Here is a 25,463-nt window from a genome sequence, read left to right on the forward strand (position 1 = left end):
GTCTTCCCTGCCATGCTGGGACCACTCTCAACTTAGGCTAGACTACGTGGCTCTATGTCTTAGATTTAACAACTGCTTTTTAGGAAACCCACCTAAGATGCTTCAGCCACAGGATAAATCAATAGCTCTGACTTGGTGGTGACTTTGTCCAAAGCCTAGATTTTCAAAGTAGCTTATTAAAACCAAGGTTCCCACTATGACTATGGGGAACATGCCCAACATTGTTAGCCACTTTACATAGATGCAAAACTACACCAAGACTCACTTTCATCATACTCAAAATGATATTTATGTACAAACTAGAAAATTAGTGCTTAAAAATATTGGAAAAGAATCAACATTATACACTGTTGGTGGGAATATAAGTCTATCTACTTCAGAAAAAAATTATAGGGGTTCCTTAAGAAACTAAAAACAGGAAACAGGAAACATGGTTCCATGACTAGGAGTACTTTCTGCTCATGCAGAAGACCTACTTTCCTTCAAAGTATCTACTTAGTGACTTATAACCACCCATGACTCCACTTCCAGGGATCTGATGCCAGATTTTACTTTCACAGGCACCAGACATGCCTACAATCCCTCAGTGAGGAGCTGGAGCATGGTTCTGTGGTAGAGCCTCTGCCTAGAACCTTCCCATGAGAAACCTGGGAATGTGACTCAGAAGTGCAGTTCTTGGTTTAAAATCTAGTGAGGAGCCGAAGGCAGCAAGAACGTGCTGGAGTAGCATGTACAAGCTGCTGTGGCTTACCACAAGCATTCTCCACGCACAAAGTTGCATTATAATTATTGTGTTCCTTTGATGTCTTTCTATGCATTCTCAGTTTATATCAATGTCTCCAACATATATATTTTATTTCATTAACAAATAAGAGTGGGCATGGGGGAACTTATCTGAAATCTTAGTATTTAGGAGACTATGACAGTAAAATTGTGAATCTGAGTCCAGCTTGGGTTACAAAGAAAGGTTTTAGAGAGAGAATGGGGAGAACAAAATTAAAGTTTGGGATCTGGAGCAAATCTTGTTCAGCATATTATGAGAATACTATTATACACTGTGTTCTACATAGTAACCATTAGATAAAGAGCCAGCTCAGACAAGAATTCATGAAAAACATGTTGTAGTGATATTTCATTTATATTTTAATAAATAAAGCTTGCCTGAAGTTCAGAGAGTAAAACAGCCACACTGATTAGCCTTATAGACCAGAAAGTGATGGCACAGTAGCCATGCCAGTTTGCCACAGAAACTGGGCAGTAGTGGTGCATACCTTTAATCCCAGAACTAAAGAGGAGAATATAAGATGGGAGGAGACAACTCTCACACATAGTCAAATTCTGAGATTTTTTGGAGGTAGGATCGCCATTTCAGACTGAGGTAGAGGTAAGAGTCAGTGATTATCTGTTTTGCTTTTCTGACCTTCAGGTTGAAACCCAATTTCTTTCTCTGGATTTTTATTAACCATGCTACACCATGTCATATTCTCTTTAGGAAATCAAGATGTTTGGTGCTCTGGAACAGGGAATAAGGCAGGGGTATTATTTCTACTTTATAGGGAGTAAGCACAGTGGTACTTACCTTTAGGGCTAGCAGGTGATATAGAAGCCAAAGGGCTCTTTACTAGGCCTGGGGTGTCTCCATAGGCAGCTCCATCAGGGGTCTCCGTCTGGGACTGCATGCCATCTTCTGTTTCTGCAGGTGGAAGTTAGGAAGAAAATCAGTAAGCAGCTCTCCTAGAAAGACTGTACTGTCACTTCATTGAGTACATGTTATTCTTTTTCTAGAGTTCATGGCACTGACCTCAAGTACAGCTATACAGGATGAGTTCCCACATCCATCGCCTCCCTATAAATTTATCAGATTGTCCATACATCTACATGCAGATCTGACAGCCTTTCCTTTTTTATACCCTTTGCATTCTACTATTAACCTTTATTTTATTTCTCTCTCATCCCCCTTCTCCTTCCTTCTCTCATACCCTTTTTTCTTTCCTTTATTTCTACCTCCCTCCCTCCTACTCTTCCTCTCTTTCTTTCTTTTCATAGAGTCTCACATAGCCCCGACAGGCTTCAAACTTAATACATACCTCGAATTTCTGTTCCTCCTGTCTCCAAGCTCCTGTGTACTTGGAAAACAGACACATACCACCATGCCCACTTTATACAGTGTTGAGGGCAGCCAAGAGCCATGTGCACACTAGCATCACTTTACCGATAAATCACATCCCATCTTCTACTTTCTGCCTGCCCTTCTTTTCTTCCATATTTACTTAAACGTGCCATTATCTTTTTATTTGATTTGACTTCAGAATGAACTACAAATAAGAATCAAAGTAAAGTATGGTGTTATGGACATGAAATCCAAACACTTAGTGTGCTGAGGAAGAGGAATCATGAGTTTGAGGCCCACTTGGTGATATACAAAGACAATGTACAGAGAAAGTGAATTAAGGATTTCAGATGTCTACCATTCATGTGACATGTTTAAACTATCTGTGTAGGAGCTCAACCACATTTTTTTCTGGAGACTGCCTAATGAAGATAGTAGTGGTGTTGGTGGACATTCTTAGAGCTGTATCACAAATAAAATCATGATCAAATTTAATTCTCTCACATCAAGAAAATTCCTAAAAGGTCTTCTCCTGTATTTAGTGCTTTCTGGGTCCTTCCCACATCATCAGGTACTTTAATCCTTCAGTTTTCATGATCACATGTTTTTCTTTCTTTCTAGTAATATGTTGAACTCAAAGGTGGAAACTCTCCATTGAGTCAAGCCTAGCGGTACTATAATGCCTATACTTTCTGCTGTGTGGGAGGCTAGGGCAACACTTTCAAATTCAAGGTCAGCATAATTCACAGGGTTAAATTCAGGCTAGCATGGGCCTCCATATGCCACAAATATACATAAAACAAGGGCTGCTTAGAAATAAAGCATATGTGTCAGTCCCTATGGAACAACCTCCCCAAACAAAGCAAAGCAAAATTGCTTCCTTTTATCTACATGTTATTTTGGCTAAATTCTAGACCACTATGCATCACTGATATGTCCTCTTAGGATCACCATGTTCCCCAAATCTCTCTCTTTATGGCTGCTTAGCCTTTTTGTAGAACTTGAGTTTACAATTGCTCTCTAAATCTTGTCTTCCTGTGGCTACTGTAACACCAAAATCTCTTGTATTTTCTTCTAGTTTTGTAACTGTTCCTGCTAAAATTAAAGATTAAGTACATAAATTCCTACTGCAGAATAGTTTAAATTATTTTTCTTTGGGGGCTCTTGGGGCTCAAACCAAGAGCATTATGCTATATCCCTATCTCTTTGCCTTTTTTTTTTTTTTTTTTTGGTTTTTCGAGACAGTGTTTCTCTGCAGCTTTTTTAGAGCCTGTCCTGGAACTAGCTCTTATAGACCAGGCTGGCCTCGAACTCACAGAGATCCGCCTGCCTCTGCCTCCCGAGTGCTGGGATTAAAGGCGTGCGCCACCACCACCCAGCTTATCCCTATCTCTTTGATTTTTCAGACAGAGCCTCATTGTATAACTCTGATTCTCTTTGAACATAAGGTATTCATGTCTCAGCTTTCCACATGCTGGGGTGACAGGCATACACCAAGCACACCTGACTAAGTTCTTAGTTTAGTTCTGTCACCTATTAGTTTTATGATAGTAAGAGAATTATTTTATATTTTTTATGTATCTTGACTTTATTACTTACAAAATAATATTAAAATGACTATTTAAAACCTTTGTGAAGCAGTGCTGACATAGATATATGTGCTGTACAAAACTCAAGTCCAAGCAGATTAAAGACTTCAATATAAACCCACCCACACTGAACATGATAGAAGAGAAAGCAGGAAGTAGACTTTAATGCATGGGCACAGGAAACCATTTTCTAAATATAACACTAGCAGCATAGACACTGAGAACAACAATAAATGGGACCTCCTGAAATTGTGAAGCTTCTGTAAAGCAAAGGACACAGTCAGTAAGATACAAAGGCAGCTTACTGATTAAGAAAAGGTCTTCACCAAACCTATATCATACAGAGGACTGACCTCCAAAATATATAAAGAACTCAAGAAATTAAACATCAAAATTCCAAATAATCCAATTAAAAATGGAGTACAGAACTAAACAGAGAATTCTCAACAGAAGAATCTCAAATGGCCAAAAGACACTTAAGAAAATATTCAACATCCTTAGCCATGAGGGTAATGCAAATCAAAATGATTCTAAGATACCATCTTACAAAAGTCAGAATGTCTAAGATCAAACACACCAATGATAGCTTATGCTGGAGAGGATGTGGAGTAAAGGGAACACTCTCCATTGCTCTTGGGAATGCAAACTTGTACAAGCACTCTGGAAATGATTATGGTGGTTTCTCAGAAAATTGAGAATCAACCTACCTCAGGACCCAGAAGTAGCATTCTTGGGCATATACCCAAAGCATGCTCAATCATACTACAGGGACATTTGCTCAACTATGTTCATAGCAGCATTATTTGTAATAGCCAGAATCTGAAAACAACCTAGATGCCTTTAAACCAAAGAATGGATAAAGAAAATGTGGTACATTTATGTATTTACATTTACGCATTTACAGCAGTAAAAATTGACATATTAAATTTGCATGCAAATAGATGGAACTAGATAAAAACCATTTTGAGTGAGGTAACCCAGGCTCCAAAAGATGAGCATGGTATATATGCACTTACTTATAAGTGGAGACTAGCTGTAAAGCAAAGGATAATGAGCCTATCGTCTATGACCCTAGAGAAGGCTAAGTAACAAGGTGAACCCTAAGAAAAACATATATAGAGTCACTTGGAAAGGGGAAATAGAAAAGATCTCCTGGCTCCTCGGTCAGCCTCCACCATCAGCCACCCTCAGAGAGTCCGATTTGGTCGCATGTTCCATCAGTCCCATTCCAAGTGGACTTGGTGGTCTCCCATTAGTTCTGTCCTGCCGTCTCAGTGGGTGAACGCATCCCTCATGGTTCTGACTTTCTTTCTCATTATCTCTCTCCATCCGCTCCTCATCAGAACTTTGGGAGCTCAGTCCGGTGCTCCTATGTGGGGCTCTGTCATTTTCTCCATCCAATGCCAGGTGAAGGTTCTATGGTGATATATATGCAAGGGAGGACCTTGGACTCAACATAGTGTAGAGAACCCTGATGGCTGTTTGGCCTCAAGAGGGAGGGAGTGGGGGTGTGGGTGGAGGGGAGGGGAGGGAAGGGGAAGAAGGATGGGAGGGAAGAAGGATATATATGCAAGGGAGGACCTTGGACTCAACATAGTGTAGAGAACCCTGATGGCTGTTTGGCCTCAAGAGGGAGGGAGTGGGGGTGTGGGTGGAGGGGAGGGGAGGGAAGGGGAAGAAGGACGGGAGGGAAGGGGGAGGAGGAGGGGAGGAGATGGAAATTTTTAAATATAAAAAAATAAACCATGAAAAAAAAAAAAAGAAAAGATCTCCTGACAAAATTGAGAGCATGGTGATGGGCAGAGAAGGGAGGGCAGTTGGGGAAGAAGAGGGAATAATGGGAAGGGGGAGAAGAAGATGAGTTCTACAGCAGAGCAGTGAGCTGAGCTCCCAAAGTCCAGTTGAAGAGTGGGAGGAGTGAGAATATGATCAAAGAGGTCAAGAACATGCTGGGTTCACCCACTGAAACAGTTTACCTGAGCTAATGAGAGCTTACCAGCTCTAGCCAGACGGGAAAAGAAAAAGCATAGGACCAAACTAGATAATCTGAATATGGGTTACAGTTGTATGAGACTGGGGCACACTGGGGGGCTACTGGCAGTGGCACCAGGATTTATCCCTACCGCTTGTACTGGATTTTTGGGAAATCATCCTCTTTGGATGGATACCTTGCTCATCCTGGATATAGTAGGGAGGGCCTTGGACTTTCCCCAAAGCAATGTGTCTTGCCCTCTCTGAGGAGTGGATGGAGGGGTAGGTTAGGGGAGAAGGTGGAGTGAAGGGGAGGAGGAGAGGGGATGAAACTGGGATTGGTATGTAAAATGAAAAAAGATGGTTTGTTTTCCTTTTAAAAAATTAAAAAAATATGTACTGTATAAACTCAATTGTCACTATCACCACTACTAATTATGATTAATAATCATGTTAAATATCTATTACATTGTAGTCATTGCTCATTGACTTGCTTGTTTTTCTATGATTTTCATATGCCTAGCCCAGTTTTTAAAAGTGGTTGGTGTTAGTAGTTCAACCAAAGTTTGCTAAATAAATTTATAGTATGGTATTAGAGGGTATAGATCATCTATATAGCATTTATTTTACATGTGCAAGGTACTAGGTGTCATGTATAATAACACACAAAACAGGATTCATGCTTTTAAACAGTTGAATGAATTTGAAGTTGTACAGCATATAAAATAGAGTTTAGCTCAGCCATAATTTGTAGGAGCTAGATATAAGCATATTAATAATAGGCAGACAGAAAAATAAATACCCTAGATTTTATGTCATGTGGCAACAGACGAACATACAAAAACCCTAAAAGTATAAAACTGACTACAAAGGAAGTGGAAGGAATATGGAAGGTAGAGAAGAAAGTGAGAAAAGTTCATAGTAGGAAGTGGGGGATGAGAGCATTATTTAAGCATGTAGGAGCATACCAGAATGAAATTCACTAATTTGTACAATTTATATGATTTAATAATGTTAACTGGAGTAACGATAGATAATGTGACTGTGATAATTAACTACAAATTTTCTTTCTCCATCCTAGGAAAGGGCTGTTGCCTCCGGTCCTCCTCAATCTGTGAATGGAAATGTGGGGACAGCAGGTTCCTACTTCTCAAGCTGGTTGCATGTGTAGGAACTTGGAAAGCACTGTCACCCTTCCCAAATCAGAACTCGCAGTCATTATGTTTCTCAAGAATGGTGATAAATATGTCTTGCCAGAATGAGTTCTGGGCTTCAAGGTTCTAAACATAACCATAGAATCTGGAGAGATGCCACTCATTTTAACAACACTGTTATCTTCTGTTTGTAATTTACCTGAAGGAGTAGTCTTGTGCAGAGCTGGGCTGGCTGGAAAGTCAGAGCTACTGGAAACAGGAAAGGGCAGTGATGTAGAAGTTGAAGAAGGTAATTCTTTTACAGTGGTGGTCACCAAATCATCACGATGGCTTGACTTTGTTATTGAATGAGGACTGTTAGAAGTCACAAGTGAACTGCCTTTTGGAATGCTGGTTGTGGCAAATGAAGCCATATCTTCTGCTGCAGAAAGGGTTGTTTCATCTGAAGTTATCTCATCTGCAGGTGGCATATCAGTTCTTGGAACATGAGTACTTTCTGGTGTGGGCACAGTAAAATTGGATTCTGGGAAGGATGTTACCCCAGTAGACTTAGTAATAGATGAAGAATGTAAGATGGTGACTCTTTCTACTGGAACTTCAGTAAACTGTGAAGATTGAGTCTGATATGGAGTTGATATATTCCTAGCAGAAGTGACAGCAGTCTCAGAACTTGGCAAAATGGGAGTGGACATAGGAGATGAAGGCATGCTTGTTTGTAGAGACAGGCTAGTATCTCTCAATCCAGAAGTCAAATGGAAAAATTGTTCAGCATCAGATCTTGTAGTCTCTAAATAGGCAGGCAATGATGTGGAGGAAGAGGTACCAACTGTGTAGGCATCCTTGGATGATTCCCAGGGTATCAGTACAGAGGAACTTAGCTCATGCCCTGTACTGACAGCCTCCATATTGGCTACTTTGAATTTTGAGGAAGAATGAAAATTTTCTATATCAGTAGTAACTTCAGGTAAGCCCAATATTTCAAGTGAGGTGCTGCTCAAATTTGGAGGTGAACCTGGTCCAGTTTTCAAGCTTCTGATCAATGTATCGGTTGTCTTAGGAAACTCAGAGGTGTGGAATGAAGTCTCAGGAAAAGAGGTAGAGCTTGAGCTCTGTGGTGGTAGAGAGGAAGCAGAAGAAGGTGGAGTCTTTGTTAGCAATGACAAAAGGGAAGAGACAGTGCCATCTGGGAGCACAGCCTTAGATGACGCAGTGTTTTGGAACTGGGGTCCAGGAGAGGTTATGTCCACACTGGTTGCTTCAGTTATGTTCAAAATGTAAGATGTTTGTGAGGTTCTGGTGTCCTTTGAATTGACTAACTCACTGTATCTCCAGCTTGGAAATGGTGTCGTAAAAGAATCTAAGTTTGAGTCCAATTCCTTTGGAATTCTTTCCCCAGAGGAGAATGTGGGGACCCCATAAGCAAGAGAGGTGAGACTTTGTCCTTCTGATGAGGAAGTAGCAAGAAAAGATGATGTTGTCAAAGGTATTTCTACAGACTTCACAGAGAGGGTTGCTTCATGGACTGGGGAGTCTGTCTGTGACAGTGGCTCAGAACTGGTGGAATGAGTTATAAAATCTGGGTGCAGAACTGTCTGAGTTACAGTAGAGAGGTCCCCTGTATCATCAGTAGTTACTGATGTGCTCCAAAGAATGGTGACCTTGGATGATTCTGCAGCATTAATTACTTGACTGTGGTCAATGTTTGGGAAGGAAAGAGTAGAGATATTGGAAGTATTTCCCATTGAGATGTCTGCTGTCTTCGGGAAGGATCCAGAGCTTGAAATAGATGTCCTATCAGGCATGTTGACTTCTGTTCTTGAAAGCCCAGTGAAAGTCCTAGTGGGCACTGTGAAAAGATCAGAGCTACGTTTTGTCATCAAGTTAGTATCTTCAGACATGTTGATTTCCTGTTCTATTGAAGTTAGGGGGAAAGTTCTTTGAGTTTCTGTATGTGCAGGTTTAGATACGGGCATTGATGTGGAAAGGGCTGTGTGCCAATTGCTTTGCAGGGTCATCATAACAGTTGTTATTCTTGATGGGATGGAATTAACTAAGACAGTGCCTTGGGAATGTGCTCCAGGACTATCAGTTTCTATTCCGTTTCCTAGGTTTTTTGAGGGAATGTGACCTGCTGTGGGGTTTCTTATGTTATATGAAGGACCTGGAACTGATAGCCCTGTGGTATCCAGGCCTTGGATTGAAGTGCTCCCAGAATGTACATTTTCATCTTTTCCAGTTGAGGTTGTTTCTTGAATAGAAGCCACAAAGCCAAGGGAAGTGTCATTTTGTACTTGTGAAGTAGAAGTAACAGGCGGTGTGGTTTTCTCAGTCACAGTTGATGTTGAATCTGAAGAGATGTGTTTGTCATTGAGTAAAGACTGTTCCTCAGAACCCCTGGATTCAGATATCATTGCTAAATATGGAGATGTCTGAGGCTCAGGTGAAGAAAACTTTACCACAGAAACAGTGGTTGTAGTGTCCCTAGACAGGGCACCATATAATAAAGACCCAGAATTATCTGCCTCCAAGATGGAGGTTAACTCTATGTGTTTTTTTGTGCTAGGATAGGTAATGTGGCTGAGAATGCTTCCGGTGGTGATGTCTTCTGATGCTGAGAAAGGAGAGATTCTCGTGGAGAGTCTGCCAGCTGTAATGGTCTCTGAAATGGAGAGGTCAGCAGACATGCTAGGGGGCAACTGAGAAGTAACAGTATTGTGTGTTGTGGCAGTTCTGGTCTCTTCAAGAATGGTAGTTTGTGGGAGTGATTGGCTTGGGGAAGAAGTTGTGTGAGCCTCTGAAATAGAAACTGTAGTATCCACCAGTGGGTGCTGAAACAAGGTTGAAAATGCAGTTTTAGATGAAACTGATGCAGGACTGACAGAGGATTTGGGTTGGGGTATGGAACTACTGGGTTTTACAGAGGAAGAAGAGCTTATCTCTGAGAATTTGGTGACCTGTGAAGTCTCTGGGCTTGAATGTGTACTACTGCTCCAATTTGGAAATGAAGTAGACATATCATGTATATCCAATCCAGTTGTGATTGCTTCCCTAGAAGGTGTGAAGGCAGACATCATGGAACTAGGAGATGGGGTGCTGTGTTCTTTTATTGGAGTAACAGGGGAAGCTAAGGTAGGCCCATCAAGATACCTTGGAGAATCGGCAGGTTGGCTTCCTTTCAGAGTTGAAAAAGTTGCAATTGGTTGGACTTCATGATTTTGACTTAGAAATGTGGACGTCTCTGTGACTAGGGGAACTGGAGCTAAACTATTGAGATCATCAGACACTGAAGACATGGGTGATGTTTCCAGGGACAGGCCCATATTTGATCTCACTTCAGAATCCCCAAGCTGGCTGGTAGATATTTCTTCTGATTCTGTGATGCTAAAGCTAGAAAGTTTGGAGACAATTCTACTGGACATATCTTCTGATGTAAACTGTTGAAGCATTGGAAGTATAGTGCTATCAGGTGACATGGATACTGTTCTGGATACAGGATGAGAAGAACTGTAAGGCACTTCAGAATGGCTGCTAATGAAATTCGTGCTTGAGAACACCTTCTCAGGAATACTTGCTGGTGTCGATATAGTCAGGAGGGGAAATGTCTGTGTCCCAATATTTTCACATTCAAATGATACTGACCGTGTAGGTGAAAGAGTGGATACTTGAGTGGTGGGGAAGGTCATGGGAAAAATTTTATTTTCAGATGAAATTGATGTAGGTGTGATAGTGTATTTGCCAGTTTCCACATTGGACCCTGGTGTGATCGAAGAAAATTTATTTATTGGTGAAGTTTGGGAAGCATGTGCAGCGTTAGAGCTTGACTGAGAGATGTTCCAGTTCGAAATGTAAGTAGTCACGGGATCTGAACTTGGGTGTGAAGCTGTGGGAAACAGATCCTTGGCAACCGTGAAAATAGTGGCAACAGAATCGGGAGACTGACCATGTCTGTCTGGCAAGGAAGTACCAGGGGTCAGTGAAAGTGACGCTGGTGTTGTGGAATCTGTAGACAAGGATCCTTCCTCAGGAATACCTGTCCATGATGCTGAAGCAGGACTGTTGAAAGGAGCAATGGATTCTGCATGTGGAAATGTATGCACCCCACTGGAGTGGGTGTCCTTGACTGAGGTAGTGCTGGATGTGCCTGGGTAGGTCAAAGTGTCTGCCATAACTGGAGAATGTCCCACGGGTCTGCTTGTCATCTCTTTTGATTCTTTATTGCTGGAGGAGGTAGGGAGACTGGAGGAGATTCCAGTGGGAGTATCTTCTGAGGTAGACTGATGGGGAGCTGACAGGAATGTGCTGTCAGCAGACAGGCCTCCTGTCCTAGACTCAAAAAGAGAAGGGCTAGTGTGCAATTCACTATGGTTAGGATTGTGCTCTATGGTTGAATTTCTGTCTTCAGATGTACTGAAGTCTGTCCGTGCTGCCTTTGGGGAGGAAGCTGTGCCTGTCTCAATGTCTGTGCTTCCAGATGAGATAGGCTGTGAAGGTGGAAGTCTGGTATGTTCCATGGTGGGCATAATGGTTGTGAAAGATTCCTTTTCCCATGAAGCTGATGTAGGTCGGATGGTGTGTTTGGCATGACGTATGTGAGTCCCATCTTCCATGCTGTTCTTTTGTGTGAGTGAGGAAACAGAGGTTGTCTGTAAGACTTTGGAGAGATGGGCACTGTTGGGGCTTAGTATTGAAACAGACGTTGGTCCTGAGGTTTTATATAATCTGGTAGGGATTGGGTCCTTAGCAACTGTGAAGAGAGAGGTGACAGAAAGAGGAGAGCTGGTTCTGTATCTGTCTACAGTAGCAGGAACTGGAGAATGGGAGGATGCCTCAGGTGTAGGTCTTGTTGAACTGGCAGGCATGGGCCCTTCCCAAGTTGAATGAGTCCATGATGGGGGTGGAGGACTGACGGAATGAAGCCTGGATTCTGAAAGTGAAAATGTCTGTGTCCTACTGTGCTGAGTCTCTGTGTTTGAAGTAGGGGTTGATGTGTCTTGGGAAGTCCCCATGTTTGATGTCACTACAGAATGTCCCCTATGACTGGCTGTTGTCTCTTCTGATTCTGTGGTGGTTATAGATCCGGTGAGCCTGATGGAGATTCCAATGGAGGTACCTTTTGATTTTGACTGATGTAGCATTGAGAGGGATGTGCTGGGCTCAAACAAGCCTGCTGTCTGGGAATCAGGAAGAGATGGGGTAATGAGCACATCAGTCTCACTAGTATTGTGTCCTTTGGTTGTATGAGTGTCTTCAGATTTACTATCATTTTTCCATGCTAAGATCAAGGTGGAAGCTGTCTGTCTTTTAATCTCTGCAGTTGCAAAGGAAATTAGTTGTGGTGATGGAACTGTGGTACCTTCTGATTTGGTCATAAATATTGTGAAATATTCATTTCCAGATGAGACTGGTGTAGCTTTGGCGTATTTGAGCTGGGGTGTTGAACTCCTATCTTTCACGTGGTTTCCTTTTATGACTGTAGAAACAGTGGTCATCTGTGAGACCCTGGATAATTGTGCACTGTTGAAACCTGTCTGAGGACTGCTACTCAAGCTCGGAGTTGAAGATGTCCCAGGTCCCGAGCTTCTGGACAAGTCTTTGGGGATTAGATTCTTGGAAATTTTGATGCCAGATGCCAGAGAACTAGTAGGTAATATTTTGTGTCTGTCTGTCATGGAAGAAATAGGTGAATTTGACTCATGTGGCATTGTTATAAAATCTGTTGACATTGATTCTTCCCAAGGAGTAGATGTCAATGTTACTGAAGCAACGTTGTTGGAAGGTGCCATAGGTTCTGAATGAGGAAATGCATGTCCTCCACTGGAGTTAGTGTGTTTAATTGAGGCAGAAGTTGATGTGTCTTCAGAAGTCATCATGTTTGTTGTCATCACAGAGTGTCCGGTGTGGCTATTTGCCAACATTTGTGACTTTGTGGTGATGCTGGAACCAGGAGTCCTGATGGTGATTCCAATGGAAGTTTCTTCTGATGTGGACTCATGTAGCTTTGTAAGGGATGTGTTCACAGTAGACATGTCCCTAGTCCACGAGTCAAGAAGAGAAACATTTCTGGACACTTCAGTATGGTTAGTATCATACTTTGTGGTTGAATCTGTTTGTTCAAGTGTTCTAGATTGTATCCAAGTGGTATTCCACCCTTGCTTGGGATTATGATGAGTAATAGGCACGGGTGAGTTTATAGGAACTGTAAAAGAGTGACTATGCCTTTGTGATGTGGAATTAACAGGTGATGGAGAGCTCATTCTGACTGTAGTTCCCCAAGAATATTCAGAGCTGATTCCTTCCAGTGGTGAGAATTTTGCCTTGGAAGGGGTATCATAACTTGTGCTGAGAAGAGTGGATTTCTCCATCAATGGATAACTCTGAGAGACAGTGGACTGCATTCCTGGCACTGAGGAAGTTTCTGGTGTTCCTTGGGAAGAAACCAAGTTTGAGGTCCCCACAAAATGTCCTGTCTGACTAGTGCCAATGACAGAGTTTGGGGGTCCAGTGGAAATTTCACTGGAGGTTTCTTCTGGCTTGGTTGACTGATGAGGGCTTGGATAGGAAATGCTGTTCATAGGTTCTGTTCTGGATACAAGAATAGAATTAGTAAAGGGTGCTTCAGGAAGACTAGGAGTATGCTCTGTGGTCGAAATCATCTCAGGTGTGTTAGTCTCCACCATAGTAACAGCCATGGATGTGTCTTGCAGGAGGGTACTATCTAACTCAGTCACAGTTTGTGTGTCAGTCTTTGTAGAATTGGATGTATTCGTTGAAGCAGAAACAGTGCTCTTCCCTGTGGTTTTGGGTATCAATGTGGACAGTGTGGCTTTGGGTACAACTGATTCAAATGATATGTGGGGAGCAGAGTTGGTGGCTTCCATGCTGCTCACTGTTTTCTGTGAGTTTCTTGTGCCTTTTGAAGGAATGCTGCTTCTCCAATGTAAAGGTGAAGTGGTCACTGTTGAGGTGCTTATGTCCAACATTCTTCTGCTTGTCTTCAGTGTTGCTCTGAGCCCTGAAGTCATAAATCCAGAACTATGTGGTTCTTGTAATGTTGATGCTACATGAGAAGGCAAGGTTGGTTTGGGTTTATTTGACACAGTAAGCTCTTGACAAATAATAGATAATTATAAATTTGCAATCTAATAATACACTCAAGAATAGTCTTCTATATGTTCTTACATATTTATAAGGTGATTAGAATAAACTTATGGTTGATATCTGTATTAATCATATCTTTTTACATTCATCTAGTGGGAGAAATTTTATTCTGGACTTAATGTTGTTCTTGGATAAAACATTTCTCACTTATTCATATGTCAATATAAATGTATAAAAATGTATTAAAATAATCATTATATAAATTGTATTATTTCTCAGGTGAAGTTGGATAAAATATAGCCTCTACATAAAACCTACAGTCTTACAACTATAAAAATAAGTCAGTTAGGTAAAAATGCAGAGGATATATGACTATGGAGTGTTCGGCTCTAAATCATCCTCCCTTTCTACAATGCTCAGGGTGCCTCCTAGAAAAGTAAATAGAAGACTATAAGAACCAGATCTACAAAACAATGTCTTCTGAACATACAGAAACATTGATCTCATGAACTCATGACTATTCTAATGGTTTATACACGACCTGTACAATATTAACTTAATTAACATTCCAGCATGGGTAGGGGAGCTGAAATGCTATTGACAATTGATTGTGAATGGATAAGAGACTGCTAGTTAGTTCTCTTTAGAGATGTGATCCCTGATGAACTGTCCATGTCCCAATGGATGGTTGGCTCTGCAGCCTTACACCTATAGCCATTATTGATTAGACTCAATATGTTATTAGAAACAATGAAGAAGCACAGGAAAGAGCAGGAGGAGGAGAGGGGTTGTAGCGATGGTTCAACAGGTAAAGGTACTGGTTCCCATGTTCGGCAACCCGAGTTTGATTCCCAGAATGCACATGGTGGAAGGAAGAAACTGACTCCTGAAAATTATCCACTGACCGCCACATGGACATTGGGACTTACACACACACACACACACACACACACACACACACACACACACACACAATCAAATAAATAAATAAATGTAAATGTAATACAAATTATTATTTACTGAAGGAAAGGTCATAAAGTTGGGGGGGAACATGATAGAAAATTCTGGGAAGAGTTGGAGGCAGAAGTGAAGGATGAATATGATAAAAATATGATAAAAATATATTGCATACATGTATAAAATTCTCAAATAGTAAATACATTTTTAAAAAAAGAACCAGTTTGAAGAAGTTATCAATTTGTAACCGGTTGAATCTACAATTAAAGAAATCCATAGCATGGTATATGAATGCCTGAAATTTCTATTAGACTTTGTTAGGATGTATATTTATGTAGTTAATTCTTCCACCAAAAAAAAAAAGGAATAAAGGAAGAAGAAAGAAAGAGAAAGAAAAGAGAAAAGGGAAAAGAAGATAAAAAAGAAAGAAAAATAGAAACATCTTTGGCTGGGAGGTAACTCAGTAACTGCTTATAGTTCTATCCCCAGAAGGTAGAGCCAGGGCTCCTCAGAGAAAGCTCCTGAGGAAGACTAGCCATTTTGAAGACCCCCGTGTACGTTGGCGAGAGTTTCTCTATAAATAAGGTGGTAAGGGGATTGAAGACTATTCCCAACATCAATTTCAGGCACATATGCACACACACAATGCCCCAAACAAGAATATACATTCCTGGACACACCATGTACACATGCATACATGAAAAGTGGAAAAGAGGGGAAAGATGATATACGTGGAGTTGAAACAATAGCTCAGTGTGTAAAATCAGTCACTACAAAAGGATGAGGACCTATTTGGATTCCAGTGACCATATCAAAAGCTGGTAAGGTCATGCATACATCTGTAATCCTAGAACTACACACACTGGGGAGACAAGCAAGTTCACTGAATGACCAGCTGAGCTCAGGTTTCAGTAACAGACTCCATCTCATGGGAATAAGGAGGGAAGTAAGGAAACATCTTCTACTGGTCAATTTGTGAGCCTGCATGGGAGTGTGCATCTGTAACACACATTCATGTACACCACACACACACACACACACACACACACACACACACACACACACAAAATATATGACTAGATTGCCCACATATTCCTAAGGTACTATTTCCTGTACTGCAAGCTAGCATTTCTTTTGGAAGATGTATCTGTGAAAAATTTGAGGTATTCTAGTTTGCCATACTAACAGGTCAAACCCTCTTTGTAAACACACACACACTTTGGTCATCGGACATAAAGAAAACATAACAGCACTATAAGGAGCTTTCTCTCTGTTAGCTCTGTAGGCTGATGGGAGAGAAAAGCCATTAACAAAAGTATCCAAATGTGAACCATGTAGGCTGAAATAATATCTGGTCTGGCAAGATATGTTAATGTATGCCATAGAGGCATAAATGTTTTCAGTATAACCAATCTTTTTAAATGGGATTTAAGGCCCATTCCATAGACGGAAACTCATGCTTAGTCTTTTAAATTTAGTTAAGAAACCATAGCCAGGAAACTTATAGTCCTTAGGGCAGAACCTATTACTATTAGTTTGCTAAATAAATACAACATGAAACTTCTTTCTAAATATGTATGCAGTATACAGCTCTCAGTCCTCACTTGGGAAGCTTCTTCACGCTGATAACTTCTTTGTGATGATAGTTAATATAGAGATTCACAACTGGAAAAATTGTAATGTAAGATTTTGTAGAGTTCTCAGTCATAAAAAAATGCCTACATGAAACACACCATCACTTGAGAGCTCAAGAAATGTTGCAAAAGAAGAGAAAGAAAGAATGTAAGAAGCAGAGGTTGGAAAAGATCAAGGTGAAACAGTGCCTTCTGGACAAGACAAAACTGTACCACAAATAAACTCCCAGCAGCTGTGGTTGCCTGCATGAAACAGAGACAGATAGAGCCTCTCCTTTGTGAACCTACGAGAGGCCCAAAGGCCGCACCATCCTTCGATCTCTACAGGCAGTTAATGGTTACAGAGAAAGGTGCAAATGGAGAGGTGAGAAACGTGGACATTTCTTTAAAAATCTCAGGGAAGCTACAGACTAGATTAGTTTTAGGACACTCTGAACGTTATAAAAAGATTTTTTTTGCTTGTCTTTATAGATAGTCCTGCAGCTGAAGGAGCTGTAGCTTGCTTTGATAGCTAAGATAAAGAAACTTAGCATTGTTTAATGTGATTGAGGTATTTATGAAAGTTTTGGAGAATAAATAGTTGATGATTGGTCCTCACTGAGGGAAAAAAAAAGAGACAGGGATAATTATAGCGACAAGGGGGAAAATCCTTTACTCAGGAGTATGGTTAAACCCTTTAACCAGCTATGAAGAAAAATCCCAGTAGAACTATCAACTGCTTGAGACTTTTCGAGTATTATCACCAGAAACTCCATTTACAATAAAACATATCCTAAGCTTTTGTGCAGCCCTGATGACTCCTGGTTTTACTTTTATCAGAGTATAATCATATCCAAGGCACCATGCGAGACACTTTATAACTCATGTATCAAAATACAGAGATGGGCATGAGAAAAACACTTCCTAGTAACCTTCCCAGATATAACTTGAGAATCACTAAAATATCAACAATCATAAGACACTTCATTTTCACTATCTCATAAAGAGCCTATATTCATAAGTGGATAGGTCTTACTTTTTTCACTAGGTAACTCACTTTTTCTTGATTCTTATGTTTAAAATCTTTATTGAAATATCTTTAGTAAATTTCCAGTTCTGATTCATGCTAGCTCATCCTGAAACTCTTTTCTCTATTAAAGTCTTGAGTCCCAGTGTTGCTTACGTTGAGGTTCCTAAAATGTTAAGGGAATGCCTCAGGCTGTTGAGCATGAGAGTGTGGGAGGTGTGTCTCTGTGCCCTTAGTCATTGATAACTAGTGACACTTGCCCTGACTCATTCCTGAGACATATTTTCCTCCTGTTTTGCCAGATGGAGACATGTGGGATCAAAATGTCTGGAAACACTGCTGGTTGTTGTAGCTAGGACTTTGGATGCTACTCCCTTCTAATGAGTAGAGATCCTATGATGAAGTCCAACACCTACCAACACAAGGGGGAGCTCCCTGATCTTCAGCCCCTAAAATGATTATCCGGATCCATATACATGACTGTTAGTACCGTGACTGGTAAACTCCTGCTGTAATGTGATTGGTTCAGCCTAAAACACTTGAGCTCTCTCAGTGGAAATAAGCAAATAAACAACTCAGTAGGTTACAAGCAGTATCAATAAGAATAAAGACAGGGCCACAATAGAGATGGTTAAATGTTTCAGAGTATTTTTTGCTCTTGCAGTGGACCTGGGTTTGGTTTCTAGAACCTGCATGATAGGTCACAGCCATCTTTACTGCAGTTACAGGGGATATCATATTTTCTTTTGACTTCTGAATGCACCAGGTATGCCCATAGGGCACATGAATGTAAACATGCTTGCAAACAAACACTCATACATAAAATAAATATAACCCCAAGGGGATATAATGGAATAAAATATAGCAGTATTTTAAATGAAGCAAAAATAAATTATCTTTGAAAGCTTTCTCATAGGACACAACATTTCACTTAGCTGAGGAGAATAAATTTGGGAGACCTAGTGCACAAAACTGAGCATGCTGGATACATGGTTTTGAAAAAGAATGACTCCATATATGTTTGCCTACTTGGTCCCTATTCATGGAATTGTTTGAGAATAGTTAGGAGGTATGACTTTGTTGGAAGAGGTGTATCACTAGTGGCTGGATTTGAGGTTTCAAAGCAGTTGAATCCTAAAATCCTAGTGTACCTCTCTTTGTCTCCTATTTGTTGATCAAAATATAAGATTTCAACTGTTCCTGCCACCATGCCCCTGCTCTACCATCATGGACTCTAATCTTTGAAACTGTCAGTCCAAATTAAGCACATTCTGTTAAAAGTTACTTTGGTGTTGGTGTCTTATTAGAGGTATACAAAAAAAAAAAAAGCAATGAAGACAAAAGCTGGCCCACGGGAGTGGCTATTGCTGTTAACAGGACGGACCACGCTATTTCCGAGAGGAATCGAGACTTTGGACTAGGAAAGCAGTTGATAAAAACAGTGCTTAATGGGGCATGCTAGTAGGAGCCTGGAAGACGGCACTGCTGAGAGACTGAGCTCAGGAAGTTACAAAGATATTAGCAAATAGGCTAGAGACAATTCTTGTGATATTTTGACAAAGAATGTGGCTGCTTTCTGTCTCAGACTAAATTAAAAAGTATTAAAAAGTATTTCCTAGAAGGCAAGGACTTCAAGACAGTCTAATAGCTACCCAAATGTATGGTTGTTAGTAATCACTCTTCCCAAGAAAAAGAACAAATGGGGCCAAAAAAAAGTGTATAATTTGAAAAGAAAAACAGTTCCAAGAAAGGGAGTGCTGGGGCCTATGCTTGTACTGTAAGAGATGAGGTTAAAGAAAGGCCTGTTCCAAAATGGAATAAAGGGAGAGATACCCTGAGAACAGGACTCCACTTAGCTAGGCTTTCACCCTATAAAAAGGAAAGGCCTGAGGAATTTTGTGCTCCTATGGAACAAGAAAGGAAATCTACAAATGCAATTTAATGCGGACAAACTCAAGCTCCACCTCAAGCAGGCAGCTGAATTTGGCTAAGCTGTCCACATGTTTCCAGTTATAGTCATGAAGGCATATGAGTAACAGGGTTGTAGAATCTTCCATGGTTAAGGATAGCTGCTGAGGCCAGGCATGTTGTGAGAGAGTTCCCGTAGGCCCATATTTATACATGGTATTGCCATGCCTCCCTTCTGGTCTGGAGAAATAATTTGGGATCCGGGCTGGCACCAGACCCTGACAAGGTCTTGAGAGACCATTGCATGAAGCTGTTAAAGTGAAGCCTGGTTGTGTGGAAGATCCCAAGATGTATGATAAGGTGCAGTCTTTTGACATGGTAATGTATGTTCTATGCCATTGTATATTGGAAATACGTAATTTGCTTTTTGATCTTATAGCAGATCACAATTAAGAACCTGCCTTGAATCTTAGAAGAGACTTTAGGCTTAGGAGGTCTAAACTGTGTAGAGACTGAGTGACTGTGGGGACTTTTGAAGCTGGATTAAATACAATTTACATTATGATATGACCATAGTTCTACGGGGGCCATGGAGGGGAGGGAATGTGATGGTTTGGATGAGAATGACACTGATAGGTTCATATTTAAATATTTAGTCTCTAATTACTAAAACTGTTTGGGAAATATGACGAGTTATGGTGTTATTGGAGGAGGTGTGTCACTGGGGCTAGTTTTGATATTTCCAAAAACTTACACCATTTCTAATGTCGCTTTCTCTGCCTCCTATTGAAGATCAAAAAGTGATCTCTCAGCTGTTTCTGCTGCTATGTCCTTATTACACCATCATGGACTCTAACCTTCTGAATTACATTCATTAAGTTGCCTAGGCCATGATTTCAAATCAAAGCAATAGAAAAGAAACTAAGACAGTGACTCACACATGTAATCCTAGCACTCAGAAAGCTAAGGCAGGATGATTTCCCTGAATTTGTAGTCTGGGCTACAGAGTGACTCTCTATGCATTGAGAGAGATATATCAAGATCCTCTCTCACAAAACAAAAACAGAGCCATCTTATATATTTTAAAATTGATAGGAGAGTAATTTTAAATGTTCATGTCATTTTAAAATGATATATAGATGTGATGACAGAGACACTGACTAACAAAATAAGTGATCCATGATTATGTATACATATGTATGTACCCATTAAGGTGGCTCCTAGAGATACCAGCATCAACAGATTCTTTGTATAGAATTTGGGGACTGGGTAGATAGCTGATAGGTCAGTGATTAGGAAGGCTTATTGCTCTTGCAGAGGACCTGAGTTCAGTTCCTGCCACCACCTTTAGGCAGCTTACTACCTCCGATGACACCAGTTTCAGGGAATCTGATCCAATCTCCCAGATTCTGTTATCACTCCACTTATATGCGCGCGTGCGCAAGCACACACACACACACACACACACACACACACACACACACACACACACACAGGGACACTTAACAAGTAATAAAAACAAAGTTTTAACAACGCTATAGTTTTTTTTTCATAGAACCAACAGATACCCCCTGTATATTTTATTTCTATATTATTTATAGAATCTAAAATGTAAACAGTTGCTATACTGTGTTATTATGCAATAATGACAAGAGAAATATCCTCCATATTCATTTACAATAAATGCATTTTATCCCTAAACACTTTATATGTGCTGTTGATTGAATCCATTGATAGAGAATTCAAGGCTATGGAGACTGGTTGTATACAATGTAATGGTCTGTTTTGCCCTTTAAGAGATAATCCCTGCCCATTCCTCCTCCTTTTCTGGGGCAATTCTGGCACCCTCTCTCTGCCCAGTCTCTTCTCCTCTCCCCGATCCTCCCTCTCCCTCTCCCTCTCCCTCCCCCTCTCCTTCCCCCTCCCCTCCCCCCTCTCTCTCCCTCTCTTTCCCCCTCTCCCTCTCTTTCCCCCTCTCTCTCCCTATCTCTGTTTCTCTGTCCCTCCCTCCCTCTCTCCCTCCCTTTCTCCCTCCCTCCCCCTTCCCTTTTATTGAATAAACTATATCCAAACTCACTCTGCATGGCTCGGCTATACATCCCTGTCTCTCACTCGCCAGGGCTCTTCATGGGACCAACTGCCCCACCAACCTGCCGAGGTCTCTGCAAATCCACCAAGGTCTCTCACCCACCACCTCCTACTCACTTGGGACCCACAGAGGCCTCAGGTGGTGGGACCCAGATGCCCCTCGTGGCCCACTGCCTCTGGCCCTCAAGAAACCACAGTATTTTATCTAAACCATTACATACATAGCCTGTCTATGCACAATTTAAATATGCTTTCAATTGTATCATTCACTTAAGCAAAATTTATCACAACATTTAATACATTTCCTACTAAAGGTCTAAGTCTTCACAAGCTGTCACTTGGCCAGGCTCTTTCTACGTTCCCTCCTGCCTGATGGGGGGCCAGCTGGGGATATGTGGAACCCTGGGCTCGGGAACCAGGTTTCTTTACAACAGTCTCATGTTTCTTCTACCTGAGCACCAACCTCTACACACACCAGCAGATTCAGTGGTGAATTTTCCCCTTCCAGTCAGCTTAACCATTTCTCTCAACCCGAGGAATTGCCATTGAGCTTCCGGCAATGCTCTGGTGCTCTTAGAAATGGGGGGATTGCCCCCAATCCAGCATTCATGGCTACAGTTGAGCCCTTCATTGACATTCATCTCTGGTTGGTTCCCATAGCTAAAATCATGACCAAACTACCTGGGGTAGTCCTCCCACACTAGCACTGCACACACTGAGCGGTGCGTTTGCTTTAAGACCTGGGGTCCCTAGGAATGTTTCTTTTCTTTCCCTTTTCTTTTCTTTTTTTTCTTCTGGTCCACTTGTAAGAGGTCCCCACTGTGAGAGACCATCCAGAATGGCCTCTAGCCTCTGGTTTCCAAGTCACCTGGACTGGAGCCAGTCAGGCTTCATTAACTCCCCCAAAAGACATTTTTCTAAAGGCCTTGAGGTGCACTGTTTTCATGTTTTCAGCTATGGAGAATAAACCCTCAAACTATCAGCCATCTACCTATAAATTCTCTGCCTGTGTCTGTAGTGGGGAGCTGCATTCCCGCCGCCCTGCTCCCGGGCACCTGTCTAGCTGATGCCCCAAAATAACAACACACAAACTGTATTCATTTAAACACTGCCTGGCCCATTAGTTTCAGCCTCTTACTCACATCTTGACTAACCCATATCTAATAATCTGTGTAACACCATGAGTGGTGTCTTACCAGGAAGATTCTAGCATACATCCATCTTGGGCTGAAGCTTCACTGCATCTGTCCCAGAGAGGAGAGGCATGTGATCTGACTAACTTCCCAGCATTCTGTTCTGTCTACTCCACCCACCTAAGGGCCAGCCTATCAAATGAGCCAGGCAGTTTCTTTATTAACCAATGAAATCAACTCCAACAGAAGACTCTCCCACATCATGTGTCCCGCCAGCTCTGCTTTTTCTTCCGCTGGGCAGTCCCTTCCTCACCTGTCTGAAATGCCTTTTTTTCCCTCTTACTCCCATTCCTTCTATTCTATCCCTGCCACCTGATGGTAGTATTCTATTACTGCCGGTCCTGTGGAAATCTACAAGATTAGCCAGATCTGCCAGGCAGCTGTTTTCAATTGCAGCTTTTGCTTCCTGCCACGGCTTGTGGCACAGTGGCTCAGCAACAGGGCAGATCATGCCTCTAGGTCTCTCTTGTTATTACATTTAAAGCGCAGCTCAAAAAATGTGGCTTCTCCATATAACACATGACCACTGCCATTTTGACTGATGTCAGGTAACTTCACCACCATCTTAACTGAGGGCCAGGTCAGGTGACAAAGTACCACCATCCTTACTGAGGTATTCCCTGCCTGGACCTCCAGTGCTGACTCTGTTACATGTGTGCTTTGCACAGTGACATCCCTTTGGTAGGGCCCACCAAAAGCATCCACTTTGCCTAATTCCTGTTTACTGTGTGTGTGTATGTATATACATGTAACTTAAATGCACCTGTTTACTGTTAAATGTTATAATTGTCTGCCCATTATATCTCATTCCAGACCAAGAAAGAAATAACTCTCATGTTTTAAATTGGTATTAAAATCTTACAAAAATACTATATATTGAGTCTAACTCTGCTTTAAAATATATTAAGCTGTTATCTGCTATTGTCAATACTACTGTTAACTGTTTATTGGAAGCAGTTTGTTTTCTCCTTTCTGTCTTTTACAAGTATAAGTCTTAGCCATTAAGTTGAAAGCCAGTACAGTCAAACTTGTAGCCAGCTCTCTAGGCAGATTCTATAACTTATCTATAACTGATAAACAGCTCTCAACTGCTCAGAGATCTGGGGAATATGGCATTTAAATGTTTAATTATTAAAAGACTTTTCATACAAGAGACATGCTGGCTCCTAGCAGCAGCGCTCTATTTCCTCCAAAGAAGACAGAAGACAAATGGGCACAGAATAATGTCCATCGGAAATTCATTTTAACTGCCAAGTGCTGACCACTGGGCAAAACTACCTTTCATCTAAACTAAAGATCTCCATACAGTGGACAGAATCACTGGAATCAACAGCGTAGCTGCTCAGGTCAAGATAGGCTTGTCTTTCAACAGATTTCTTAGTCCACGGGATCTTCTGGAGCCTGGCAGGCCCTGTGCTAAACCTGAGGAGTAGCTTTAGGTAAGTAAGTGCTCTGTTGTGTATCAATAACTCAAGTAAAATTTTATCCTTCTCAAAGATCTCTGATATAGTTTGACAGCTGAAAGATTTTGTTGTTTAAAAGGACAACCTCTCCAAACAAATTTCAATAAGATAAAAGTTAACAAAATTCTCTCTCAAGCTGCCTTTCATAGTCTTAAAGATACTTTTCATTATGCAAAAATATCTGTCACAGTCATTCTGGTATAATTATGCTGCTGTTTAAAAGTTATGTTTTCAAAAATCCAAAAAAATCTTTTGAGTTCCAGGGAGCTGAATTAAAGGATCCACCTTAAATAGGTCAGATATACCACTCTCAATTCCCTGGGCCTAATATTATTTTTCCTAAACTTAACTTTGTCCTCTGTTCTACCAATACCTTAAGCAGGTGTAAGAGACACTGGACATTTTCATACCACAAACACCAGACAGCTACCCAAGATGTAACCAATAATCAGCTTTCTTAGAACACCTCCCCCAAGATGACGTCCACAAATAAGCAGGAAGCAGTCTTGAGAAGCCACCGTCCCAATTCTTTTAACCTGTTGTGCCTAACTTCCCACCTTTTTATTATAAGAAAGAGATGGGAATGTTATGACTTGCTACTGACTTGTCCTGTCCCTTTAAGAGACAAGCCCTTATATTTTTTGGTTGTGAGCCTTGCCTTTAATGCTAAGCCATCCCTCCAGGCTACAAATCACAATCTCGGAGAACTTAGAAAACAATGAGGACCCTAAGAGAGATATACATAGATGTAATCTACATGAGAAGTAGAAAAAGACAAGACCTCCTGAGTAAATTTGGAACATGGGGACCTGAGAAAGGGTTGAAGGGGAAAGGAGAGGCAGGGAAGGGAAGCAGAGAAAAATGTAGAGCTCAATAAAAATCAATATAAAAGAGAGAGACAAGCCCTGCTCACTCGCTCATCTGTCCAGGCAAGCAGATCCTCCTTCCATTTACTGCCTACTCTGTTTCTCCCCAGTCTCTCTTCAGAAGAGATGGTTGCAGCCTCTTCTCTTCTTCCTCATCCCCCTCTCTCTCCTTTTCTCTGTTTCTCTCTCCCTTCCCCCCTCTTTCTCTTCCCTTTTCCTGAATAAACTATATCCAAACTCACTCTGCATGGCGTGCCTATCCATCTCTGCTGAAGCTCCTCATGGGACCAGCTGCCTTGCCAACCTGCTGAGATCTCTCACCCACGGCCTCCCACCCTCCTGGGACCCACAGTGATGGAGGAGAGTTATCTGTCTATGTTTTTTTTATTGGTTAATTAATAAAGAAAACTGCCTTGGCCCTTTAAG

At 41.3% G+C, this 25,463-nt stretch overlaps 1 protein-coding gene across 1 annotated transcript in view; it reads right to left on the reverse strand.

Moving 5' to 3' along the window:
* The window catches only part of Muc16 (mucin 16, cell surface associated), a 185,925-nt gene extending 162,766 nt beyond the window's left edge, over positions 1–23,159 (reverse strand). The window contains exons 1-4 of the mRNA XM_042054693.1: positions 22,962–23,159; positions 21,633–21,720; positions 7,024–13,929; positions 1,580–1,693 (exon numbers count right to left, since the gene is read on the reverse strand). Coding sequence (XP_041910627.1) covers positions 1,580–1,693; positions 7,024–13,929; positions 21,633–21,720; positions 22,962–23,159 — 7,306 coding nt within the window. The remainder of the gene's footprint in view (positions 1–1,579; positions 1,694–7,023; positions 13,930–21,632; positions 21,721–22,961) is intronic.
* Between the last annotated feature and the right edge of the window lie 2,304 nt (positions 23,160–25,463).

Source organism: Arvicola amphibius, chromosome 3 (assembly GCF_903992535.2).
Source record: "Arvicola amphibius chromosome 3, mArvAmp1.2, whole genome shotgun sequence".
NCBI classification, from domain to species: domain Eukaryota; kingdom Metazoa; phylum Chordata; class Mammalia; order Rodentia; family Cricetidae; genus Arvicola; species Arvicola amphibius.